At 34.6% G+C, this 27599-nt stretch overlaps 1 protein-coding gene across 1 annotated transcript in view; it reads right to left on the bottom strand.

Annotated features, from left to right (window-relative positions):
- Window positions 1-357: 357 nt before the first annotated feature.
- Window positions 358-27599, bottom strand: part of NMD3 (NMD3 ribosome export adaptor) — a 32308-nt gene continuing 5066 nt past the window's right edge. Inside the window, exons 5-16 of the mRNA XM_038583787.1 lie at window positions 21323-21403; window positions 20450-20578; window positions 20079-20169; window positions 12459-12537; window positions 11673-11769; window positions 9618-9735; window positions 8176-8321; window positions 5313-5425; window positions 4525-4597; window positions 3209-3315; window positions 2201-2271; window positions 358-1767 (exon numbers count right to left, since the gene is read on the bottom strand). Of these exons, the coding sequence (XP_038439715.1) occupies window positions 1634-1767; window positions 2201-2271; window positions 3209-3315; window positions 4525-4597; window positions 5313-5425; window positions 8176-8321; window positions 9618-9735; window positions 11673-11769; window positions 12459-12537; window positions 20079-20169; window positions 20450-20578; window positions 21323-21403 (1239 nt within the window). The 3' untranslated portion in view covers window positions 358-1633. The remainder of the gene's footprint in view (window positions 1768-2200; window positions 2272-3208; window positions 3316-4524; window positions 4598-5312; window positions 5426-8175; window positions 8322-9617; window positions 9736-11672; window positions 11770-12458; window positions 12538-20078; window positions 20170-20449; window positions 20579-21322; window positions 21404-27599) is intronic.

Raw genomic sequence — 27599 nt, 5'->3', positions numbered from 1 at the left:
ACAGGCAAAGGGAGAAGCAGGATCCATGCAAGGAGCCCGACGCGGGACTCAATCCCGGGTCTCCAGGGCCATGCCCTGGGCTGAAGGCGGGCGCTAAACCGCTGAGCCACCCAGGGATCCCCTTATTAGCTTTTTCTATTAGCTACATTCCTTTACCTTGTCACAGCTCTGTTTCAACAAACAGGTTTCACTACTCATAAAGATGACATCAAAAAGAGTAAGACTAAATTTGGCGGGAAACTATTTTTCACTGAGAAAATCGTATGACAAGTACTTAAATAATTCCACCTAGAACAACTGCATAAGGTAACGCTGTCATTTAAATGACACTAATACAATCACTCCAAGGACACATAAGAAAGGGGAGAATATTTTTATTTTCATGCTTTTTAAAGTCTTGACATAGAAGAAGAGGTAAACACAAACCACAAGTGAAAATTTTAACTAAATATGCAGACAGAGCAGGAGTCACTATACAAAGTTCAGGCCTTTGTCCGTAACTTCAGAATTGGGGATTCTAATCTTAAAAAAAGGAAAATGCTCCACTCAGCACTTAGTTTCCTTATGTAGGGGTATATCTAGAATTTATGAATTAGCTTACAGTTCTGACATATTTACTAAGTCTGACTTTACTACAGAAATAGGATCTTAATACTTCATTCTCAGAACACTTTAAAACTCAAGCTAATGCTTTTATTTCAAGGATATGGAAGGTGTTCCTCATTCAAGTCTAATTCATGGTTTTATAAAGCATAAAGATCATTTTTATTATTTCATTATCTATATATGCAGGATTCTAATTTTTTTATGGTGATGTATTCAATGACAGAAACTTAAAGATAATTCCTTCTCAATTTATAAACCAAAATTGTAAAAGCAAAAATGCATGAAGTGATAGGAAGACATTTTTATGCACAAGCAAGCTACTGGCTCTAAGGTGCTGGCATGAACAAAAATAACAGAAGTACAAATTATTTAACCTTTAAATAGCCTATATTTGCTACAAATCCATAAATACTTTAAATATATTTCCTTCTGCAATAAAATTTAAGATAATCCCTAATTTAACAGCTTTTGAAGGTGTTACTATTATGGATACAATAGATTAACTTCCCCAAATGTCCAGTAATAAACTGAACACCAAGTTACCTACCCCAACAACATAAAAATGATCTAATGTGGATCAAAGTGTGTAACAAGTTCATATAAAAAATGATCCTTCATATGCTCTTTTACTAAAGCAATCAATGTAAAATGATGTAAAAGCTTGTTTTATAATTGAAGAGTTAGGTAATTTCCAAAGTACCACAACTTTTTGAGATATGATTTCAAATACAGTGCTACAGTATGCAAAAATACTAGGGTCTCTTAAAAAGGCAAACTTAAAAAACTCCACACATAAAATGACCTAAGTATCATTAATAATTACATTTTCCATAATCTTTTATCCAAAACTTCAAAGCTATCAATCTCTTTCAGTGCTCTGAGTGAGCAATCAAAATCGTCCTATTTATTCAAGATTAAAACTAAATTTCTACTTCTCAATACGGAAGCATAGATGGAATAGACAATAAAAGTTATTTTTGTCCAACATCCTGAGCCTACAGATATGGAAATCATCTATAGTACAATCTCATTGTGTCATCATCGATTCACCTTCTTCCCCAGTAGCATCTTGGGAAATGTGGAGGTCTTCAAGCATTTCAGCCAGACTAATTCGAGGTGCTCCTTCATCATCTGTGTCACTTTCCACAGGAATGGTTGAATCTAAAAAAAAAAAAAAAAATACAAGGAGGATTTCAAATACATACAAACATGGAAATATACAAAATGCCTCCCCCCACCATCATTACTATTATTTAACCATATTGTATCTGCAGTTCTTTTATCATACCTAGAGCAGGCATTTATACTAAATGAATGAATGATATAAATGTATGAATAATTATCCATTAGTATAGGGATCAGAAATTTGAGGGATCATAGTAGGATACAAATGATATCAAATATGGTAAAACAACATTAGTAAATCTTACTGTTCTGCAACAGTATTTTTATTTTTTATAAATGTTTAGTCAAGTTTTAAAAACACACAGAAGTCACTTATGGAATTTAAGATACCAAAATACTTATGTTGGGGCAATATATCTACACAAAAGCAAAAGATACAACCTAAATCATACATTCCTAAAACACTAACCTCTATAAATGTTAACATTTTTTCTAATTGCCTCATCTTCTTCAAGATCTTCAAGGAAATCTTGGTATTGCCTATGGAAGGATAAAGAAACATTTAAATATTTCATCTTTACTGACAAAGTATGAAGTTATGTGTCCTTCATTTTCAGCACTATAAATGTGTTCCAAGTATTAGTATCTTTAAAAATAATATCTGAAGGTCACATATGAATGGTTAATGAAATACTCTGACACATTAAAAAAAATCTTTTTTTCAAGATTATATGATTAAAATAAACACATTGAATATAAGGTGATATTAAATATAAGACAGTAAGAAAACATCCTGCTACTTTACCATCCCTCCCCTAAAGTCTTATGGCCAAGTTAAAATACATATACTTTTAAGACTATACATGAAATAAATATGTACTTGCAATATCTAATCAATTTAACATATACTTATGAAAAATTATTTTAAATTACATTAGGCAATTATATTTTGGAAATACTGCTATTGCCCACTCAAATTTCACAACTCAATTTTATTTAAAAACCTTCATTTTCTTAGATATCAGCGTCTTCACCTTCATTACGGCCACTTTTGATCATCCAATATACTTTTCTAGAACACATCTTCATTTCTCCTTAAATTGTTTGAAAATAGTGTATTTGATATCAACAGGCTAGTTTCTTTTTATTCCAAGTCACAAGTACCCACTTGCTCTTTGTGATATCCACAAGGTACTTACTTATTTTAGCTTTTCAAATGTATTGTTTACAATAACGCTACAATTCTCAGGCTAAAACCCAGGAAATAATAATTCAATCTGTTAAATATCATTATATCCTCACACTGATTCAATTAACAGAGTATCCTCTTAAGCTGATTCAATTAACACCATAAGAATACAAAAGTAATATTGAATGCAACAATCTGGTGATGATTAAATGTAAAAAGTATACAGATTTATTTTTATTATAAGGATTTCCTTTGAGACAATATATAAGGTTTAAAGAAAAGTAGGACCTTTCATCATCTGTATCCATGTTTTCTTTATCTCTTGCAAGCTCTTTTAGTTTCCAGTTTCTACGACGCTGACGTTTTGTACGGTCATAGTTCTTCTTGATTAATACCTAAAAGTAATAGAAATATTTGCAAAGTTACAAAAAAATGGTGACTAAGTAATGGGGCCTCTTAACCAACTAAGGCAGCTGTTTAACCAACTGAGCCACGCAGGAACCCCTCTGTGTCTTTGTTTTATATCAAAGTTCAAATTTCACCTACCATTCACATAATCATCCTGAAATATTACAGGCAGACATTTTCCCCTCCCTTTTATTACTACTAATAGGCACTCATAGAACTATATATACCTTTTACAAATATATGTTCTAGGACAGCTTAAGAAATTGTGGAATAAATGAAAATAATTTTACACAATACAAAATCTTGAATGACTGTCTTGATCTCCTCTACTGACCCTGTTAGACTTTTATCTGAGCTATCCTTTTGGATGCCTAGGTGGCTCGGTCGGTTAAGTGTCTGCCTTCAGCTCAGGTCATGATCCCAAGGTCCTGGGATCAAATTCTGTATCCAGTTCCCTGCTCAACAAGGAGTCTATTTCTCCCTCTGCAGGTTATCTCTCTCACACACACATTCCCTCTCAAGTAAATAAAATCTTTTTTAAAAATTATGTTTCTATATCCAATTTATTAATTAATAAAAACACAACTAGGTGGTAAGAAGGCGAGTCCTTCTTATACCATGACTTTTTTTGCCCACATCTAAAGAGATTAGTGAAGATTAAACAATCCAGGAATTAAGATCTTTCACATTTCATTCATTTTTGCTTATAAAAAAAACTCATGTTAGAATTTAACAGGCTTTTCCACAAACATTCTTTCTCTAAAACTCAACACTGTAAAGATTATTTTCAACTGCAATTATATTCAAACCTGAAAAATCTAGGTTTTCATTCTAAATGTTTAAACTGAGCAATATGTGAAATAAGCTGAGCCTAAAAGAATGAAGCTAAATTAAGTTCTAATGGTCATCGTTTTTAGCTGCAAATTTATTTTTGCTCTACAGATGGTATCAGGCATTTTGACAGAGAAGGGAAATTCAATTATTAAGAGCAACAAAAACCTCAAATCATGGATTTTCCCTGCAAAGACACATGACTAAATGTGAAGGCTTGCCCTATTATACCTTAGCTGAAATTTCAAAAGAATCTCTAATTGATTTGTTATTTTCATAAATGTGAACTCACACATCTTACCCATAAAAATTATTATCAATTCTCTTTATAACACAGGTTCAAAGGAAAAACTCTGAAGGCTTACCACATCTGGGACTCTATCTGAGTTCATTTTGTTGACATGCTCATCATTTAAATTACAGTTGGCCAAATCAAACCTGAAATAAAAATAAACACTTAATGACATAAGCATTTCTTTCCACATTACTTTTTATTTAATATATGTTCACCTGAAAGTTCTAAGATTAACATTTAATATTTCCCACATTAAAAGTTTTGCAATTTACTGTACAATAAACATGCCTCTACAGATATCTGAGTTTCATAGTTTCACTGTCCATCTTACCATATACTTGTAAAAGAATTGAAACAAACATATATCATTAGAATTCAGTTCCGTTTAAAAAAAAAAAAAAACTCACTCTCTAGTAAAAAAAGATTGCATAAGAGCAGAAATAATGCTTAAGGCATGCTCATAAACTCTGTATTAGAATAGACTGCCCTATGCCTAAAAAGAACTGTTACATTTCTGGCTTCCATATTTTAAAAGTGAAATATCTGAGCAATAGAATATGCAAAATAAAAAACTACCCACTTCCCCAAAAAGCTACAAATATGATCTAACTATATACACGGCTCAGTTACTCAAAAATCTTAGATTAAATGATTAAATCATTTAAAATGATGGTCAAAATGGAGTAACTATGGGCTTTTGTCTAATCTAATTTAGTGTTCAATAAAGTGAACTATAATGCTCCTAAGAACTCTTAAATTCTTTATGGAATACACATTGTTAGCAGTTTAGTCTGCTGGCTCCTAAAGAAAATTTGCAATGATAGTTGCCAGTTTAAAACACTGTAAAATAATACAAACCCCAACACCAGGTCTCCAGGATTTAGAAGATGTCCCAAATGAGTGCGACAAAAATATTGTTTATCTGTATTCATTTCAGATGTTTTCTGTACCCAGACTTCCCCGAGGATATGCTGGACAAGAAAGAAAATGCACTCTTCAATAATCCAAGCATAACTCAAATTATCTCACAGAAATCATATACAATGTTGATTTCGCTTTTCTAATTTTATTTTATTCATTCATTCATTCATTCATTCGAGAGACACAGAGAAAGACAGAGACACAGGCAGAGGGAGAAGCAGGCTCCCTGTGAGGAGCCTGATGTGGGACTCGATTCCAGGACCCTGGCACCACACCCTGAGCCAAAGGCAGACAGACACCCAACTACTGAGCCACCCAGGGAACCCACTAATTTTTATTTTAAAGATAGCAACTGTTTTAATTTTACAGCTCTCTGAAACACTATAAAAATTAACAAATTACTATACAGAGTAAAAAAAATAAGGAATACATAAAATAAATATCTTTATTAAGATTTTATTTAAGACTTTATAAAACATAAACACTATCATCTAAATACAGATATATATAGAATTTACAAAACAAATGTTTTCACAGGGAGATGGGTAATACAGACTGAGCAAAAATAACTGAAAGATCTTAACTCTAGAAAATATCATAACAACCCCTTGTTTTACATATAAGGTTCAAAAAACCAAGGTTGAGACAAAGCAATCTAGCAATCCCAGTGGCACTACTACTACTAGAAAACCCAAATATTTATAAAATTAATTTTTTGGCTGTCTATTATGTGAAGTATAATCTTTTTTGTCCTTAATATCTGTTGCAGAAACAATATCCCAAGTTTGAAATTATTTTTTTTTAAGTAGGCTCAATGCAAGGTCTGAACTCCCGACCTGGAGATCAAAACCCTAAGCTGAGATCAAGTGTCAGATGCTTAACTAATTGAGCTACCCAGGTGCCCCCTAAGTTTGAAATTTTAATTTGGAAAATCATTAAAGTCTCTTTCCAACATAGGATTTTACAAGCAACTATAATTGACATTTCAAATTTCCAGGCTAAATTAAATGCAGCACTTGCCAATACTTTTTAGTAACAAAAACAGACCTACAAAATGGGATCAAGAGGAAAATACTAAGAGTTATAGACTGAGGAATTAACAAGTCTCAAAGAGGTGAAAAGAAGAGATAGAGAGAGAAACTGAAATAAATGATAGTTCCCAGATTTAGGAAAGAAAAAAGGAAAATAGGTGAATTACTAGTTTCTTCAAAACTAAACATCTTACCAAATGATACAATAAACATGCTCCTCGGTATTTACTTACCCAAAGGAGTTGAAAACTTAGGTCTCCACAAAAGCTAAAAACACAAGGATGTTTATAGCAAGTCTATACATAATTGCCAAAACTTTGAGGCAACCAAGATGTCCTTTACTAGGTGAATGGGCAAACTGCAGTAAATCCACACAATGAAATGTTACTTGGCATTTAAAGATTATATGGTTCTAATCTAAACTATGTAATATTCTGAGAAAAGCAAAACTACAGACAGTAAAAAGATCAATGATTGCCAGGGGTCAGGAGAGAGAGAGAGGGATAAACAGGCAAAGCACAGAGGATTTTTAGAGGAGGAAAAAACGTGTATAATATTATAATGGAAACGTCACTATACATTTGTCCAAAGCCATAGGATGTACAAAACTAAGAGTGAAACATAACTTAAATTGTGGACTTAGGTTGAGTATCAAGTATCAATGTAGACTCATCAATTTTAACAAATGATAATGGAGGAGGCTATGGCATATGTGGAGACAAGAGGTATATGGGAAATTTCTTATCTCCTCTTAATTTTGCTATTAAGCTAAAACTGCTCTTAAAAAGTTGTTAAAAAAAAAAAATTAAGGCACAGGAGCTCCCACTGGCTAAATTTGGGACAATCTGAATGTCCCAAAGGAAAGAAAGAAGACAAGCAAGTTAATAGGAAAGGGAGAAAAATCATAACATTACAAGGAAGAGATCTGGCTATCAGTGAAACAGCCAAACACGCCTATCACTCAGAATAGCATAAAATCACATAGTGACACTTCTAAAATGTTCTGGCCAAAAATCACTCAAGTTTAAGCAAGCCTTTTAGATCCACTCTTCATTTAAAAGAAATACAAGAAATTAAGAAAGCTAAATAATATCAAGAGAAAACAGTAAGAGATTCATAAGATAAATGCCCCAGTTGCCTTAGGAAGTTGATATCCTAAAGGAAAACAAGAGCGAAGGGGGAGTAAAAGATTTAGGAGGTAGAACATTCACATTCAATATAAGGTCCCTAACTGGATACTAATTTGAACAAACCATAAAAGGCGTTTTGGGACAAAAGAGGAAATTTGAATATAAATTATTTAAGTTTATATGAATGATAATACTTTGATTAGAAAAATGTTCCTAAAAAAAAAAAGAAAAATGTTCCTATGTTTTAGGGATACATATTGCAGTATTCAGTAATTACTGATAATATAAGATACACTTACATTCAAAATGTTTGAAAAAAAAGGTTTACTTATCATTTCGTCCTCCTATACAAAAGTAAAGCAAAGAAATGCTTTTTTCACAATAAACATTTTTAAAAATGTTTTCAACATTAAAGAGAAAAAAAACTTACCAGTGTATGTCTAATAAGTTTCATAACAATGGCCATGTGTAAAAACAAGTAACATACAAATATGGAATGCATTTGAAACCTAATGAAGTGTTAGATTTCTGTGGAACCAAATTTTGGAATTACCTAACAAACTATGAAACTGAAAAATACAAAAGAGGGACCAAAGCAATTAAACTGGGGGGCAAAAAGATGGGCAGGATGGAACTTACCTTTTTGGATATCATTCCAGCACCTGCACTGCGTTTTAAATCTCGGACTATGCTGCACTCCATCACAATAAACTCCTCTAGTTGTTTGGGATGACATAAACTATTGAAAGGGTGACTCCAGAAAGTGCTTCCGTCAATATCCGCAACTAAGTATAAACATGGAACATCAAAAAATGAAGTATTTCAAAAGCCATCAAACGTGTCAATCAGGAAGACGTTGATATATATGAACTGGCAAACATGAGGTTGAGACCACAGTGGCAACTCTCTGGAGTACCATTTATTCTTATAAATCAGCCCCAAACTTCTCACAGCACAAGAAAAATTTCAAGTGACAGTAATATACTATTTTTAAGATTTTATTTATTTATTGATGAGAGGCAGAGACATAGGCAGAAGGAGAAGCAGGCTCCCTGTAGGGAGCCTGATGTGGGACTCGATCCCAGAACCCTGGGATCACAACCTAAGCCAAAGGCAGATGCTCAACCACTGAGCCACCTAGGTGCCCTTAAGTGACAATAATATCTTAAGTAGTTACTATCATCAGAACCCCACAGAGCTGAGTGCCTTTAGAATAAGATCAGGGTTCCTGGGTAGCTCTGTTGGGTGACTGACCCCTGATCTCAAGTTCGCGAGTTCAAACCCTATGTTGGGCTCCACGCTGGGCACAGAGTCTACTTAAAAAATAACAAAAAATAAATAAGATCAGATCCACTCAGTTGTATAGTTGTTTCATGTGCTAGCCCTTTAGAAAGGTTATCAGTCATCTTAGCTGCTTAAAAGCAGCTTTATTAAGGAAATAAAGTTCTACCTGACAGATATTCATCCCAAAACCGCAAAAGACCTTTGACTTACAAATTCTAATTGCCAAGGATAATAAAGGACTTTCTAAAAAATATAAACTTGATTTTTTTGTATAACAGAAAACTTACATTACAGGAAAAACATGAAAAAGATCAAGAAATAGGAGATATACCTATCCATATGAAATCTTCTTTAAAAAAAATGTTTTATAAAGGGAATGTTAAAAATTATGTGTAATAATGATAAAATTAGTTAAAATTCGTATTTAAACTAAATGTTTTACTGCATTACAAGTGAAATGTTCCAAATCTTAAATAGCTGCTATACACTAAACTTGGCAATCAACTTAATTATTCACAAAAATTAAATGAGGTGAATAAGTCAATTTCAATAAAAATAAATGGACTAAACCTAGAAAATTTTTTGAAGTTCACAGAATTGTTTCTCCAAATAAAAAATACAGGAGTTACTTATCAAAAGCTTTAAAAATTCCAGTGTTTTTAAAGAAGTAAACAGCAGTAAAAATCTGAACTAGTTTTGCATAACAATATCACTGAGAATATCTGATAAAATTAACAATATAAACTATTACTCCTTGCTGGATAAAACTGTCAAGACAAATATTTTCTAAGACTTACCTTGTAGTGTATTTGGATCTATGAGATGTATGGCGCTGGTTACTCGAATACACACACAAATCTGGTTCATATTTCCCAGGCTTTGTGCCAGTTTTGGAGATAGACAAACAACATTATCCTAGGCATAAGAACTAACATTTAGAGTGAAGCAAGTCCTAAATAGCCATCTTCAATAAACACTCATCAATATAAACCAAGTGTATGTGCCCAAACCAAAACATTAATTCTATTAACAAAGGGCCTAAATCAAATCTTAGAGAAACAGAAAATAAGCTATTCCTTCTAAAGATGAGAGTATCTGTCTTAATAAAAATGCTTTAAAAGTATTTTTCCAGATCTCACTTACCAAGCTATTAAGTTTACTTCAATTTTATTGAAGTGTGAATGCTTACTGCTCTATGGTAATACAGTGAACATTCTAAGCAAAGTATTATAAACATGAAGGAGAATGATTTTCTAAATCTCCCTGTGCCTTTCAATAAAAAATAAATTTCAAAAGAGCCACGTTTCTCTTTCATGGCTATATGCACGAATACGCAATCAAAATTTAATGCCAGAAAGCATGTGTCCATGTGTACATTATTACCAGCAATGTAATTACCTGTTTTAAAACTGTATTAAAATACAAAAAAAAAAAATCTTTGTTATATTTTAAGCTGTATCTATTCACAATCATAGGCTCCTCCACTAAATGGGCTTTCTGTGTATCTCAAATAGCACCTAGTCTAATACTTTGTTTCTAACTTAGTAAGAGTCTCCATGGATTAATGAAAATACTTTTACATTGTATTTTTATTCAGTTACTTGCATTAATCAATCCAAGTACTTAACCCATGGCCTAAAGATGGCATCATATCTAGATTCACATTTCCCAGGCTTTGTATCAGGAAAATGTTCACTATTTTAAGCTCAGGCTAAATTTGGCCCACCACCCATTTCTGTATAAAGCTTTTCTAAAACATAGCTTTGGCTATTCATTTACCTATTACCTATGGCTACTTATGTGCAACAGCAGACCTGAATACAAAACAGATTATATGGCCTAAAAGCAAAAATATTCATCATATGGTCCTTTACAGAAAGTAAAAGTTGCCAACTCCCCCCTTTTTAAAGTAGGCTCTGTGCCCAATGTGGCACTTGAACTCATGACCCTGAGATCAAGAGTCCCATGCTCTACCAATTGAGCTAGCCAGGCGCCTCTGCTGACCCAGTATTAAGCTATCATTTTATCCTTGTTATTATACACTGCACCGTAAATTAGCAATAGTATCTTTAAAGCTTTAGAGTCAAGACCTAGGCACAAATCCTAGCTTCTTCATTTTGTAATTATGTAACTTTGGGCAAGTCATCTAACCTCCCCAGGCTTCAACTTTCTCATGTTCAAAATGATGCAATGATTTACCCCTTATAATTAGATATGAAGAAGTGAAATAGACTCAAATACTTAGATATTAACTTTATATGGAATGCTTCTAATACACTATGGCATTTATCATTATTAATAGATATTGACACACAAGTTCCTATATGGTAGAGACCTCTAAATAATATCCTTAATACACTGCCTTCTATATAGTAGGTGCTCATTAACTATTCGTTGCATTTTAATTCATTTATATTTTTGAAGCAGGATTTTACCTTAATACAAGGAAATGATAACCTACTTTTAAGTATTTGATGTTTTTAAATCACAAAAATGATTCCATGATCTTATTTCCACAATACTGTTTAATTTCATCATGCCCAACTTCATTTTACATACATGCTTCAAAGTGGTTCACTGATATTTATTTTAATGTCCTTTCCTGTATTCAAACTTTTCATGTGTCCACCAGGATCAAAATGAAAGGTATGCCAATTTGTAATCTTAAGCATTATTATTTTTCAGTATCTTTTTAACATGGGTGAATATGTCAGAAAGGAATTCTTTAAGAAGTTATTCTAAATTTTTAACCAGTCCCAGAAGAACTCAGGAGCTAATAATTACATATAAACCAATTAATTACCTTAATTATTCTTTTTATAGACATGGATTAATTAAATGAGAAAAAGTACCTTGCATATTGGAACAATTTCCACAGAAAAAGTGCTTTTGTAATTGTATGTGTTACTGTGGATATCTTGAGAGATCAGTCTCTGTGAGGCTTTGTGTCTGTTAAGAAAAAAGGTTTATAGTAATAAAAAGACGAAGGTTTCTACTTATATAGTCTAGAGAATATCAATTTTTATCTAATCAAATCATCACTGTCCAAGGTCTGAAATAGCTTCCTGATGCCCACTATGGCAAAGCCTAATTTCATCCACTTACATTTTAAAACCTCCGCCAACCCAATCGCATCCTACCTCTTTTCAATTTGTCTACTCAAAACCTCTAAAACATGCACTTGGCTCAGACCAAGGTAGTCTATTTACAGCATCCACTGAAAGCCACACTAATGTCCACCACAAGTCTTTGTTCACACTTATCTCACCTTTCACTATAAACCCTATCTTAAAACTTCCCATTTTAGGAGCTTAAGCCCTTTTTCCATGAAGCTTCTCCCCAAAGCCCTCTAACTCCATCTTTCTTGTGTCTTATTTAAATACATTCAATCAAAAGTTTAGCAGTATAGTACTTATCATAGGGTGAGATCTAGCTCCCCAAAGAGATTCTTCTATATTCTTTGGCTAACAATTTCCATAAAGTGGCTAATCCAATAGATGCTTACTAATTATGTAAGTATTCCTACTACAATTTTAAATATTTTAACATAAGAGTAGTCATCTAAGCCTGAGGGATGGATATAATCTATATCCATTCCCAGCTCCTTGGACTTAATCACATTTAGGTTCAGAACATACCTGCAGGGAACTGTACACTGAAGAAATTCTACCATTTTCTGAGCATGCTGTTTTGAAGAATAATAGAAATCCAAACCATCTTAAAAGAAAAAAAAAAAAGAAAAGCCACATGAAAATAATTCTGCAGAATAAGATTCCCCTCTACTAACATAACTATATCACAAATTAAATGTGTAGTAAACAAATTATTAGGAAACATAAAAATATATCAATTAAGATTTAACAAAAGGATAGACAAACAAGGCAAATAATAACAAAAGAAAACAAGATTCACAATCTTAATTTCAGATAAAATAAAATTCAAGGCCAAAGGGGGAGAGAAATGGGGTGTCTGGGTGGCTCAGTCAGGTAAACATCTAACTCGTGATCTTAGTTCAGGTCTTGATCTTAGGATTAGGATAGCCCAAACTGAGCTCCACACTGGGCATGTATCCTACTTAAAAAAAGATGAGGGAAGAGAAAAACCACGCAAAGAAGCGTATTTTATATATTAATCTACCAAGAAGATAGTATGAATGCATCTACTAACACAGCACTAAGATGCAGAAAACAAAAACTATTAAAAAGAAATAGAAGTTAATAAATGTTAACACATGCACAATCACTGTGGCAGACTAATATGAGACTATCAAAAACAAAATGACCAAGAGGATATTATGCTAAGTGAAATAAGTCAATCAGAGAAAGACAATTATCATATGATTTTACTCACATGGAATTTGAAGAAACAAAACAGAGGATCATAGGGTAAGGGAGGGAAAAATAAAACAAGAGGAAGATAAACCATAAGAGACTCTTTTAACTATAGGAAACAAACTGAGGGTAGCTGGAGGGGAGGTGGGTGAGGTGATGGGGGATGGGGTGATGGGCATTAAGGGGACCAAATGATGTAATGAGAGCTGAGTGTTATATGCAACTGATGAATCGCTGAACTATACCACTGAAACTAATAATACACTATATGTTAATGAATTAAATAAAATGAAATTTTAAAAAATAATTTTAAAAAAATACCAAAAAACAAAAATAACCAAACTGATTAAAAATAGGAAGGACACATAAAACCTGAATAACTCTCATGGTTGATTTAACTGAGATTATAGAACATGGTCCCAATAATACTTTTTTTTTTTCCATTTTATTTTTTTATTCATGAGACACACACAGAGAGAGGCAGAGATATAGGCAGAGGGAGAAGTAGGCTCCTAACAGGGAGCCCAATGTGGGACTCGATTTTCCCTGGACCTGGGATCATGCCTGAGCCAAAGACAGATGCTCAACCGCTGAGCCACCCAGATGTCCCAAGAATACTTATTTTTAAAAATTCATAGAACATTCATAAAACAATCACATACAAAGATTTTTTTAATTTCAATAAATTCTAAACAGTATAAATTATAATTATTAATATTACCTGATCACAATGCAGTGGCATCAAAAATCAGTAACAAAGGGAAAATTAAAAGCACACCTACCTGCTTTTAAAGATACTTATAGAAATGCTTATAGAGATACTCTTTCCAAACAACTCCGCTAACTAGTAAAGTAACTCAGAATAACCAAAACCAAATTCTGAAGATGAACAGAGTTGTTGGGAACTTATACTTCCCAGTTTCAAAACTTGGTAACTTTAGTCAAGACAGTGTGGTATTAGCATAGGATAGATATACCGATCTATAGAACAAACTTGAGAATCCAGAAGTAAACCGTAACATTTATAATCAATACATCTTTGACAGAGGATCTAAGGAATTCATTGAGAAAAGGATAGGCTTTTCACTGGGAAAACAGGATATATCTACAGGGAGAAAGATGAATTTAGACACTTATCTCACACCATGCACAAAAATTAACACAAAGGTTTAGATCCAAATTTAAGAGCTAAAACTATAGGGCAGCCTGGGTGGTTCATCGGTTTAGTGCCGCCTTCAGCCCAGGGCCTGCCTGATCCTGGAGACACGGGATCGAGTCCCATGTCAGGCTCCTGGCATGGAGCCTGCTTTTCCCTCTGCCTGTGTCTCTGCCTCTCTCTCTCTCTCTCTCTCTCTCTCTCTCTCTCTGTCTGTCTCATAAATAAATAAAATCTTAAAAAAAAAAAAAAGAGCTAAAACTATGAAACATATGAAGAAACGCAGAAGAAAATCTCTGACACTGATAAACAAGAGTTCTTAAACATGACAACAAAACCCTAATGGATAAAAGAAAAAAATTTATGCATTACTTTAAAAATGTTAAACTTTTGCAATTCCAAAGACATCACACTTCCTGGCTTCAAAATTAAAAGCTACTATAATCAAAACAGTTTGATAATGACATAAAGACAGTCGTAATAACCAATGGAACAAAAGAGAGAACCCAGAAACCAATCCATCCATTTATCTAGGGTCAACTGATCTCCAACAGGGTGCTAAAAATACACACTGGGGAAAAGATAATCTCTTCAAAAATGGTATTGGGAAAACTGGATTCCACTTAATACAAAAGAACAAAGTTGGGCCTTTGTTTTACACCATTCACAGAAACCAACTCAAAATGGATTAAGGAATCGAATATAAGACCTGACACTATAAAACCTCTAGAAGAAAACAGAGGGGGAAAAGCTTCATGACAATGGTCTTGGTGATCATTTCATGGATACGATACCAAAAGTACAGGCAATAAAAACAACTGGGACTACATCAAACTAAAAAGTTTCTGCACAGCAAAAGAAACGCCACCACAGTGGAAAGGAAACCTACAAAATGGGAGAAAATATTTGTGAACCACATATATCTGACAGGGAGTTAATTTCCAAAATATATCAGGAACTCCTATAATTCAACAGAAAAAAAAATAACCTGATTAGTTAAAATATTTTTGTTTTAAAAATGGGCAGAGGAACTGAACAGACATTTCTCTAAATAAGACATATAAATGGCCAAAAAGTATATGAAAAATGCTCAAGGTCAAAATCATCAGGCAAATGCAAATCAAAACTACAATGAGGTATCACTTCATACTCATTAGGATGGCTATTATTAAAAAGTAAACAAGCATTAAGGAAATGTAAAACCTGGAACTTTGTACACACCAGTGGAAATGTGAAATAGTGCAGCCACTATGAAAAATAGTATGGAGGGTCTTCAAAAAACTAAAATAGAACTATTATGTTCCATTAATCCCACTTCTCAGTATTTATCCAGAACTGAAATCAGTATCCCAGAGGTATTAGCACTCTCATGGTTATTGCAGCACTGCTCACAGTGGCCAAGATGATGGACATTTGGGGTTGTTCCTACCACAAAGGAATGGATAAAATGTGGTATGTACACGCAGTGGAATACTATTCAGCCTTAAAACAACAGGAAATTCTGCAATATGCCAATAACATGGGTGAACCTTCAGGACATTATACTAAACGAAAATAAGCCACTCACAGAAACACAAATACTACATGATTCCATTTATAAGAGGTATCTAAAATACTCAAATTCGTAGAATCAAAAAATGGAATGATGACTGCCCATGGGGGAGAGAAGGAGGAAACAGGAAGTTACCAATTAATGAGCATAAAGTTTCAGATAAGCAAGATGAATAGGCTCTAGAGAACTGCTGGTACACTGTATTTCTAGTCAACAATAATGTATTATACACTTACAATTTTAAGAGGGAAGATCTCATGTTAAGTGTTCATATCACCATAAAAAAAAAAGGACAACATTAAGAAAATGAAAAAACAAGCTATGTATGGGCTAGGAGAAAATATCTGCGAGTCATATATAATATGAGGAACTAGTATCCAGAATAAAAAAAAAAAATTCTTAAAATTTAGTAAGACAGAAAATCCAAATAAAAAATGGACAGATGGGGATCCCTGGGTGGCTCAGCGGTTTAGCACCTGCCTTTGGCCCAGGGCGTGATCCTGGAGTCCCAGGATCGAGTTCCACATCAGGCTCCTGGCATGGAGCCTGCTTCTCCCTCCTCCTGTGTCTCTGCCCCCCTCCTCCTGTGTCTCTGCCCCCCCCCATCATAAATAAGTAAATAAATAAATCTTTAAAAAAATAAAAAATAAAAAATGGACAAAAGATCTGAAGTTATTTCAACAAAAAATTTACAGAAATGGCTAATAACCTCATGAAAAAATGATCAACATAATTAGTCATTAGGAAATACAAATTAAAACCACAAAATGAGGTACCACTTCATACTACTCTCTAGAATGACTCTGAACAAAAAGAGACAATGTTGGTGAGATGTAGAAACTAACCCTCAAACACTGCTGATAGGAGCGTAAAGTGATACAGCCACTTTGGAAACAGTCTGCCAGTTTCTTAAGAAGATAAATATAAAAGAAAGATGATAAACATAAATTTGCCATATGACTCAACTATTCTACACCTAAGTATATACCTAAAAGAATAAAAGAGCTGAGATGTTTGCTGAAAATAAAATATGCAATGTATAATAGGATAAGGTAGCTATAAAACCAATACATATTCGTGAAAATTTATAAACTTCAGGATATTTATTAGAAACTGAAAATAAAGGAAACTTCCAATTAATAAATAAAGTCTTTGAATTAATTGAAAATTTAGCAATGCATGAGGTCTAGGTGGCTCAGTCGGTTGGGTATCTGCCTTCAGTTCAGTTCCTGATCTTGGGGTTCTGGGGTCAGGACCACATTGGGCTTCCCTGCTCAGTAGGGAATCTCTTCTCCCTTTCCCTGTGCCCTCTACCCACCCCCCAGGTCAAGCACTCTCGGTCTCAAACAAATAAATAAAATCTCTTAAAAAAATTAAAATGAAAAATAAAAATGCAACGAAGTTGCAATCCGCAATAACAAATAGTGTAGAACAGCCAAAAAAAAAATAACTAGAAACATTTAAAAATCTTTATGAGGAAACTATAAAATGTTTCACTGAAGTACAGAAAAGAAGTGAATAAAGATTATGCACTAAGCGGGGTTCTATTCTGCATAGATAATTTAATCTTCGCAATAATCCTGAGGTAGGTGCTATTACCATCCTTTCTAGTTTATTGATGGGAAAACTGAGGCTCAGAGAAGTTAAATAATTTGCCTAAGATCACACAGCGAAAAAACTGGTGGGACAGAGTTCAAATCCACAAAATCTGGTTCAAGAATCCATGTTCTTATTAACTATCACTCAAATCTTCCAAAAAAATTAATAAGGGAGCACATTATTATATAGTTTACATACTGTGGTAGAAGCAGTGGGACAAAATAAATCAGAAGGGATCCATGTATATAAAATAATTTATTGTATGTAAGAAAGGAGATATTTCACATCAGTGGGAAAGGATAGACTGACCTCGGAAAAACTCCGACTGGTAAGCTTAAAAATTCGAAAATAATTTACTTTTAAAAATACAATAGTGGGAGCATAGAAAGCTTTCCAATGTAAGACACAAAAGTTAGAAGCCATAGTTATATAACTAAAAAATAATTCCCACATATAAGGGAAACCAATGCTATCACAATTTTTATTTTGTATTTTTTTAATTTTTAAATTTTTTTTTTTTTTTTTGCTATCACTATTTTTATACAGAATACATATTATAGCGGTGCCTGAGTGGCTCAGGTGGTTAAGCATCAACTCTTGATTTTGGCTCAGGTCATGATTTCAGGGTTTTGAGACTGAGCTCCATGTTGGGCTCTGCACTGTGTGGAGCCTGCTTAAGATTCTCTTTCCCTCTGGCCCTGCCCCACAAAAGAGTAAACATATACTATCTTGTTTTAAGGGGTTACCTCTGGGGAGAACAAATAGATAAAAGGAATGTAGAGGTCTTTTATTCATATACATCTATGTGTGAATTTTTACTATTACTAGTAAAAGTAAATAGTAAAATTTTAACAATTTTAAAAAACAAATTTACAAATAAACCACAAACAAACAACTCATCTAAATCAAACCAAGAACTAGTAGGGAAAAAAATATAGATTAAATTCTCTGGATTAAAAAAGGGCTGTTAAACTCACAATATTTTTGGTTTTGAAAATGATTACAAAAGCATGTCCCAGAATGTATCCAAGTCTTTTGCTACAAAAAACTTCTTTGAGTATATTTCTGCCAGGTGATGAAACAGAGTAATAGTGGTTTGCTTTCTTAGCTAGAATATTTGGATCTACTTATCCTTGAAAGAGTTACTCAAAACAGAATTACTCAAAACAAAGATGTATTTTTGCCTGGTGGCTAGCCGCAAATAGCCAAGGCACTATGTTGACTAGGCAGCAAGGTACCTTACCCACTAAGATTATTCATTAAATTGTGTTTCACCAATTTAAGGGCTCCTGGGTGGCTCAGTTGGTTAAGTGTCTGCCTTTGGGTCAGGTCATGTTCTCAGGGTCCTGGGATTGAGTGCTGATGGGCTCCCTGCTCAGAAGGGAGTCTTGTTCTCCCTCTGCCTCTGCGGCTATCCCCCACCAGCTCCTGCTCACACACTCTCTCTCTCAAATAAATAAAATTTAGAAAAAAATAAATTGTGTTTCACAGATTTAGATTATTAACCTTATGTCTACTGGCAAGGCACTCAGGTCAATACAAAGCTTAAGAGATTTTCTTTAGGTGACATCACTACATACATCTCCCCCCATTTAAAGACCCAAGACCACACTTTTCTAAGTACTTTCCCAAGACATACAAGATGTGAGTAACAGATCAGTTGGTAACAGTGGAACACCCAGGTTTAAAATGAGGAGTCGACCTAAGAATTTAGTCATTCCTTCAAGAACAGATATCTTTAAACCTATACTTTAAGAGACTAGGAAAACGACGTATGTACATGTTCACCAGCAGCAAGTACCATCTCAAAATAATAACCTTTAACAAGAAACTTAAGAGTCTGCTTAAGAATATTTGTTTTCTGGGATCCCTGGGTGATGCAGCGGTTTGGCGCCTGCCTTTGGCCCAGGGCGCGATCCTGGAGACCCGGGATCGAATCCCACATCGGGCTCCCGGTGCATGGAGCCTGCTTCTCCCTCTGCCTGTGTCTCTGCCTCTCTCTCTCTCTCTCTCTCTGTGTGACTATCATAAATAAATAAAAAATTTAAAAAAAAATCTTTAAAGAATATTTGTTTTCTACTATTAGAGAAATATACATCCATCATCTAATATGTATATGATATCAACAGTAAGATACGATATCATGCAAGTTTTAAATTCCACCTTTAAGAAATCTAACTATATCATTTGTATATCAAAACCAAAAATATTACAAAAGAACCTACAAATCTCAAAAATAATTTTCTTCCAATGAGAAACTGATCTCTGCATAAAACAAGTTTTTGATGAATTTTTCATCATAACACTTTACATTTCATTAATGCAGTTACTGGTTTACTCATCTAGTAGCTACTTAGTGTAAATGTAAGTTAAAACAGAAAAAAATTAAGAATTCAGTTCCTCCATTGGACTAAACACATTTCAAGTATTTAATAGCCATATGTGGCTAGTGGCTACCATATTGGACAGTGCAGATAAAGAACCAAGATTTTTTTCTTCCTAACAAAAGAAACTGTTCTTTTGGACAGTATTATTCTAGATATTATCAATAAAGATAAGACCTCTTATTTAGATGGACTAATTCTGCCCTAAATTCAAATGCTTTCAAATTTTAACTCACCATGAATCTCTTTGATACGAAGTGTATTCTGATGCATTCCATATTTCAAAATCAACTGTTCCAGATAGTAGAAAGTTTTTTTGTGCAAAGTCTAAACATAAATACATTATTAGATTAATAGATAAAATGTAAAAAAGAAGAAAAGGCCATCTATTGCTATAGCACATTGATTTTTAAAACAAAAACAATCTTTAAAGATTATCTAAAATATGATAGTGATCTATTTTTAAAAGTAAATGTTGCAGAAACCTGGACTATCCCTGGTTCCTCAAGGATGTGAAAAGGGAAAGGAGGAGGTTTTACTAACTGTTTATAATTGACAAAGATGAAATACAAGATGAAGGATTCACTTATCATCCTTCTCTCAATACCTTTTGCCTTACTTGAACCACAGCCTTCCAGAAATCCTTAGCTTCTACTCTGTGGCAATCTCCACACATCTGAGGCTGAACAATATAATCTACCACAAACACCTGCTGAAGGATAGCACCATTCATCACCTGATATGGGGGAAAAGGAAAAAAAAAAATCACATTCCTTTCTTCTTTGTTTTAATAAATATTTAATATTTAAAGTTAATATTTAACTTAAAGTCTTTTTCCATGAATGTTTTGAGGACATCAACAATAAATCAATTAAATTAAAGGTCATAAGAATAAGTTAATCCTATTTCAAGAAAAAAACAAGTTTGATTGTAGGATAAAATTAACATTTCATATTTACCTCTAGTTAAAGTGGTTGTGAAGAATAGTCTTTGAAGAATTTGTATATCTATATGTGTGTATGTATATATAAAAATACAAGACAAAGAAAATTCTAAAAACAGAAGACATTCCTTAATTGTTCCCAAACATAGCCAATCATCAGAAACCATCTAGGCAGCTTTTTAACAGATTCCTAGGTGTCACGTCCAGATGGATCCAGTTCGATTCAGTTACTGTGAATTATTATGATGATCGACCAAGTTTGAGAAACACTGCCTTAGCTCATGCTTTTACTTCCATCTTTTTTCCTAATAAAAATAACTCTGAAAAAGATTACCTTACCCACTAATCATGAGCAATGGCTGCTTTGGATCATCTGGCAAATGACCAAAAAATACAAACAAAAAAAAACACCTCAGGTTAAAATTAAGAGTGTAATCTCTCCTCCTAAGCTATTCAAGCCCTAAGATAACTTACCAATATCCCCTCATTTTCACTACCTACACTTCAGACATGCTGAGAAAACTGTATACAGCTTACCTCTTTCTGAATTGTCAGTTTAACTTTAAGTCTCTTAGAGTGGGGCTCAGTCCAGACGAAACCTGCATCTACAAGCCGTACCTTCAAAAGAACACAACCAAAAAGAAACTTAAGTTCCCACTTGAGAAAAAAGATGAAAAAACAACTCATTAGCAGAGTTCAGAAGATGTTTAAGGAATCTGTGGTTAGCATCATTACTCTACAACAGCAGTCAAAAAAAAAAATTTATCATCAGAAGTATGGCAACAAAAAGAGCAATAAAAGGACCATCTAAGGACTACATTAATGCAACTGGTATAATTCAAGCAAAAATATAAGTGTCTGCGTAGGAAGAAATCCTTTTCCCTAAAAAAAATACTTTTTTTTTTTTAATGGAAATTATACTTTTTAGAAGAAAGCAAAGATCTGGTGTTTAATCATCTACTAGAAATCTCATAAACAAAAGTTTCTACTTGGATTATTCTATCTATATTAAGTATTTGGCTTTTAAAAAAAGGCTTATCAGAGGGGGTCTAATGCTGAACACTGAATCCACAATGGTAACTCACTGATATATCAGCAGAGGTCAAAAAGTGTGCTATACGTGAGGACCTCAATGTAGCTCAATATAGCTAAAATGGGTGTTTTGAGGAAGAGGGAAGAGGAACAAAAATGGAGGTTATTTCATTAATTTGGGCAGGAGTTGCAGGTGAGTTGAACTGAAAGGTGCTGGAAGTAAAAAAAGTAGAAAGACCCAAGAGTTATTTAGGAAAGAAGATTTACAAGACTATATGACAACTGGATACGGGAAGGAGGAAAAGAACAGATTTTAGAATGACACTCAAATATCCATCTTGGGCATATAGGTAATAACTATTTTTCTGAAACAAATAGAGAACAGATTTGATGAGGAGAAAAGATGTTACATTTGGTTTCAGATATTTGAGTTTAAGAGGATTTATCTATGAGATCCCTAAAATGAAGTTGTTCAGTGGATGTTAATGTAGTCAGTTTGGAATTCTATGGAGAAACTTGAACTGTTGTAGATAACAGATTTTGGAGACATCAGTGGGCAGATGATAATTTTTTATCAGCTCCTGTCTGGTGAGAACTAGACTAGCTGTTATAGACGCAGCACTCTCTATAGAGTAAAACCCTTTTAATGTGACTGGTTCCACTAAAGCCACACCAGGTACACAGAGTGACAGTAGTTTCTTACTCCTTCAGCCTCTATCCACCCACAAGGGTCAAGGCCCAAGGGCTCTAATACTGCCCTTCTCTCAGCTTCCAACCTCATCTACAGAAATGGAGAGAAGACCCTTGACAATTAACTTCAACACTGACCAACACAGCCTCAGACAATCAGAACTGATCAACTTTATTGGACCCTTTATTCTTTTTAACAGTCCCAGACACTTGTTACCTCTAATCCCCCACACTCTAATCTCTATATGGTTCCACATACTTCCCATTCTGTCCCATCTAACACCTCTCCCAAAATTCTGAAACCCTTTTACTGTGCCCTCTGGAATGCAACATTCACTAACAACAAAACCTCCTAAATCCTCAGTCTATTTGCTGAACATTCCCTTCACTTTCTCTTTTTTTTAGACTTTATTTTATTTTATTTTTTTAATTTTTATTTATTTATGATAGTCACACAGAGAGAGAGAGAGGCAGAGACATAGGCAGAGGGAGAAGCAGGCTCCATGCACCGGGAGCCCGACGTGGGATTCGATCCCGGGTCTCCAGGATCGCGCCCTGGGCCAAAGGCAGGCGCCAAACCGCTGTGCCACCCAGGGATCCCTAGACTTTATTTATTCATGAGAGATACACAGAGAGGCAGAGACACAAGCAGGGAGAAGCAGGCTCCCCATGGGGAGCCTGATGTAGGACTCAATCCCGGACCCCAGGACCATGACCTAAACCAAAGGCAGATGCTTAACCACTACGCTACCCAGGGATCCCCACTTCGTCTTCTAATCTCCTGATTATATATATTGTTCCCCTGCAGATAATTAAACTAATGAATGATTTTTTTTCTCATTCCTATCACTGGACCAAGAGCCAGAGGTGTCCTCTTTGCTCTTAACTACTAATTCCAAACCATTCTCCCTGCCTCCTCCTTAAATACACCCAGTCTTGAATCTGAAGGCTATGCTACCCCTTCTTTGTTATAAACATCTGTTAACTCTTGCAAGGTCACATGTTCTCATTTCTCAAAGACTTTATTTAGGCTCCTGGCTCACTGTTGCTCTTTCCAACAATATTAATACTTGGTGATTTCAATATCCTCATAGATAATCCCCACAAAACCCTAGCATCTCCATTCTTTGAGTCCTCTTTCCCCAAGATCTTGTCCTCCTTCTATCTTAGCTACTCATATCTTTTACCAATAAGTTTTATCAATAACTGAAATCCCTCCAAAATCTCAACTCCAAATATCCCACTTCTTGACCCCCACCTCTTAACCTTCCAGCTCACTTTTCTAGTTCCTGAGCACCAAAAATTCTTCAACCTACTGCAACCTACAATCTATTCATCCTACCACTTTTCACTATCCCTCCTACCTCCTTTTTCTACTCACTTCCATCATATGCTAGCTTAAATGTCAAGATCATCAAAATCATTCTCATGCATACACTCAATTCCCTTGGTCCCACTCTCATTTCACCTTGTCATTACTAAATCACTTTGTTAAATCCAGTGCCCTACCTATTCTATGCCCTACCTGTGCAGCTGATGAGGCTAAAGAAATGCTAGTCTTTAAATTTCTAACAGTAACCTTTGCAACAATCATACATCATTCTAGTACATTCTCTCTCCCACTCTGGAGGTGTGTTTCATACCTTCCCTTCTCTCCTCAAGTATCTAACAGTTTTTCCTTCATAACTCCTCCCCAGGCTTTTGTTTCTCAATTAGAAAAAGTAATAAGAAGATTTCCCAGAAGCTCCTACTTACAAACATTTCTCTATTACTACAGACAACCTGTCCTAGCTCCTATTAAGACCAAACTTAAGAATGCCCCATTAGAGAGCAAAGACCTTTATTTTGTTCCACAAAATACTCCAGGGTCCCAAAATGGTGCCTGGGAGAGAGTAAGTACCAAATACTTGTTGATATTCTTCCACTAGTATGCTCTATCTTCTCTTTTCCACTCCTCAAGGTCATCTCACAGTCAAGTATTCTGTCTCTGTGCAGTTTCACAGATTTTTCCCTCTGTACTCAACTCCCAGATAGCTTATAAATATACTCTAACATCTCATATCCTTTTTAAAAATGTTTTATTTATTTATTTGACAGAAAAAGAGTGAGAGCACAAGCAGAGGAGTGGCAGAGGCAGAGGAGGGAACCCAATGCAGAGCTTCACCCAGGACCCTGGGATCCTGACCTGAGCAGAAGGCAGACACTTAACCAACTGAGCCACCCAGGCGCCCTTAACCTCATACCTTGAGAAATGGGTCCCTTCCCTTTTTTCCCCCTCTACCCACTATCCTATTTCTTTCCCTTTACTCAAAAAAATTATCTATACTTGTTATCTCCAATTCCTGTTCTCCTATTCTCTCATTTTCATTCAAATTAGGTCTTTATTTCCACCACTAAACAGAAATTGCTCATCAAAGTCATTAACGATTTTCACATTGCTACATCTACAGAATTTGACCCATTAGCTGCAAATTACATAGCCAGTCACTTCCTTTGTAAAATACTTCCTTTACATTCCAAGACACTACACTCATCTAATTTTTCATCTACCTCACTAGCAACTCCTTTTTAAGTCTCCTTTGGTTTACCATCTTCTCAAGCTTTTAAGAGTAAAAGACCCCAGGATTTAGTCCTCAAATTTCTTCCCTTCTCTATCTAAACTGTCTTGGAAATTTCATTCAATTTCACAGCTTTAAAAACCATCTATATTCCAAATTCATCATCTCCAGTCTGGATCAATGTTTATTTAGAAGCTGCCTACAATGTCTACTTCTATGTTTAATGGACATCTAAGTACCACTATGAGATAGCTCTAATCTCTCTCACACTGACCTGCTTCCTCTTGAAGTCTTCCCTACCTTACTAACAGCAACTCCCTCCTTCTGGTTGATCAAGTCAAGAACATGAAATCAAATAATCCTTCTACTCATCTGTCATATACATACATTCAGATTCATCGGTAAATACTACTGACTACCTTCAACGTAGATCCAGACTGTCCACTTCTCACCACATCCACTACTGATCCAAATAGCATCATTTCTCATGATTACTACAATCACTTCCTAAAGGTCCCCACTTCTACCCTCACCCCCATTTCCCTCATACGTACTCTAAACATAGCTGCAAGGGTTCTTGATAAATCATAAATCTTTCATCATTTTACTACTCTACCCTATACCCTCTATACCCATTACACTTGGAGTAAAAACCCAACCTCTGTGACTTTCCACAATTGCTGTTTTCAACCCCCACTACTTTTTCCCTCCCCACTCCAGGCTAACCTCACAGCTATGCTCCTGCCTCTAGCCTAACACTTGTTTTCTCTACCCATAATTCTCTCCTCCAGATTTCTGCACAGTTCCTTCCCATACTGCCTTTAATGTTTACTCAAATGTCACCTTATCAGTGAGGCCTTACCTAACCACTCTATTTCACTTATTTGAGTATACCTGACATATAATGCTAACCCCTCTTATTTATTTATTTGTTTGTTTGTTTATTTCCCCTCTATTTTAAATCAAACTCTTCCCTATGCAGTTCTTATCCCCTTCCTGGTTTATTCTTCTACAGAATTTAGACATTTCAGTGGCTACTCCTCCAACTAGAATAACAGTTACCTAGACAGACATTTTTGACTCTGTCATTCACTACTATATCCCCAACACCAAAAGCAGACTGGCACAGAGCTGACACTTAATATAACACTGCTGAATGAACTAATGAACTATTAAGGCTCACCAGACATTTGACAAAAGCCTGAAAGCCATAAGTATGAAAATGAGACCAATTACACAAAAAAACTGACTCCAGAGACAAAGTAGGAAACAGAAGGAAATTTTTAAAAACCTATTATCATACCTTCAGAAAAATTCAAAAATTCAACAGAATGCATTGCTATTGTAAAGTGGTACAGCCACTATGGAAAACAGTATGGAGGTTCTTCAAAAAGTTAGATATACCGTATGATCCAAAAATGCCACTACTAGATACTTACCCACAAGAAAACAAAACCCTAACTCGAAAAGATATATGCACTCCTATGTTCACTGCAGCATGATTTACCACAACCAAGATACGGAAGTAATTTAAATGTTCATCAATAGATGAATGGATAAAGATGTGGTATACAGAGAATGGAATATTACACAGCCATAAAAAGGATGAGACCTTGCCATCTGCAACAACATGAATGGATCTAGAGGATATTAAGCTAAGTGAAATAAATCAGACTGAGAAAGACAAATATCATATGATATCACTCATATGTGGACTCTAAAAAACAAATGAATGAACAAAAAGCAGAGTAAGACTTATAAATACAGAAAACAAACTGATGATTACCAGAGGGAAGTAGACTGTGGAGATAGGCAAAATGGGTAAATGGAGTGGGAAATATAGCTTCCAGTTTTGGAATGAGTAAGTCACAGGGATGAAAGGTAAGCACAGATAATACAGTCATGTAATAGTGTTGTATGGTAACAGATGGTAGCTATACTTGTATGCACAGCATAAGATGTCAAATCACTACATTGTATGCCTGAAACTAATTTAACACTGTGTCAACTACACTCAAATAAAAAAAAAAAAGAAAAAAAGAAAAAAGAAAATGAATGCATCAAAAACATTAAGACTATGACAAAGCAGGACGCCTGAGTGGCTCAGTGGTTGGGTATCTGCTTCCGGCTCAGGGCGTGATCCTGGCATCCAGGATAGAGTCCCACATTGGGTTCCTTGCAAGGAGCCTGCTTCTCCCTCTGCCTGTGTCTCTGCCTCTCCGGGCCTCTCATGAATAAATAAATAAAATCTTAAAAAAAAAAAAAGACTGTAGTAAAGACTCTGGAACATAAAAATGTCACTGCTGGAACAAAAAAACAACCAATATAGAGACCAGAAGACAAAGTAAATCACCAAGAACACAGAAAAAAAGACTGAAAGATTAAAAACAATATAAGGGGCAAAAGACAAAGTTTTCAGCCAGAAGGGCCAACATTTGACTAACAGAAATTCCAGGGAGAAAAAAAAATAATAAAGGAAAAAATTTCAAAGAACTGTTACATGAAATTTTATCAGAGCTTAAAAGAGAATCTGA

This window comes from Canis lupus, chromosome 34 (genome assembly GCF_011100685.1).
Source record: "Canis lupus familiaris isolate Mischka breed German Shepherd chromosome 34, alternate assembly UU_Cfam_GSD_1.0, whole genome shotgun sequence".
NCBI lineage: Eukaryota > Metazoa > Chordata > Mammalia > Carnivora > Canidae > Canis > Canis lupus.
Note: the sequence above shows the minus strand (reverse complement) of the source record. Positions and strands in the feature narration are given on the sequence as shown.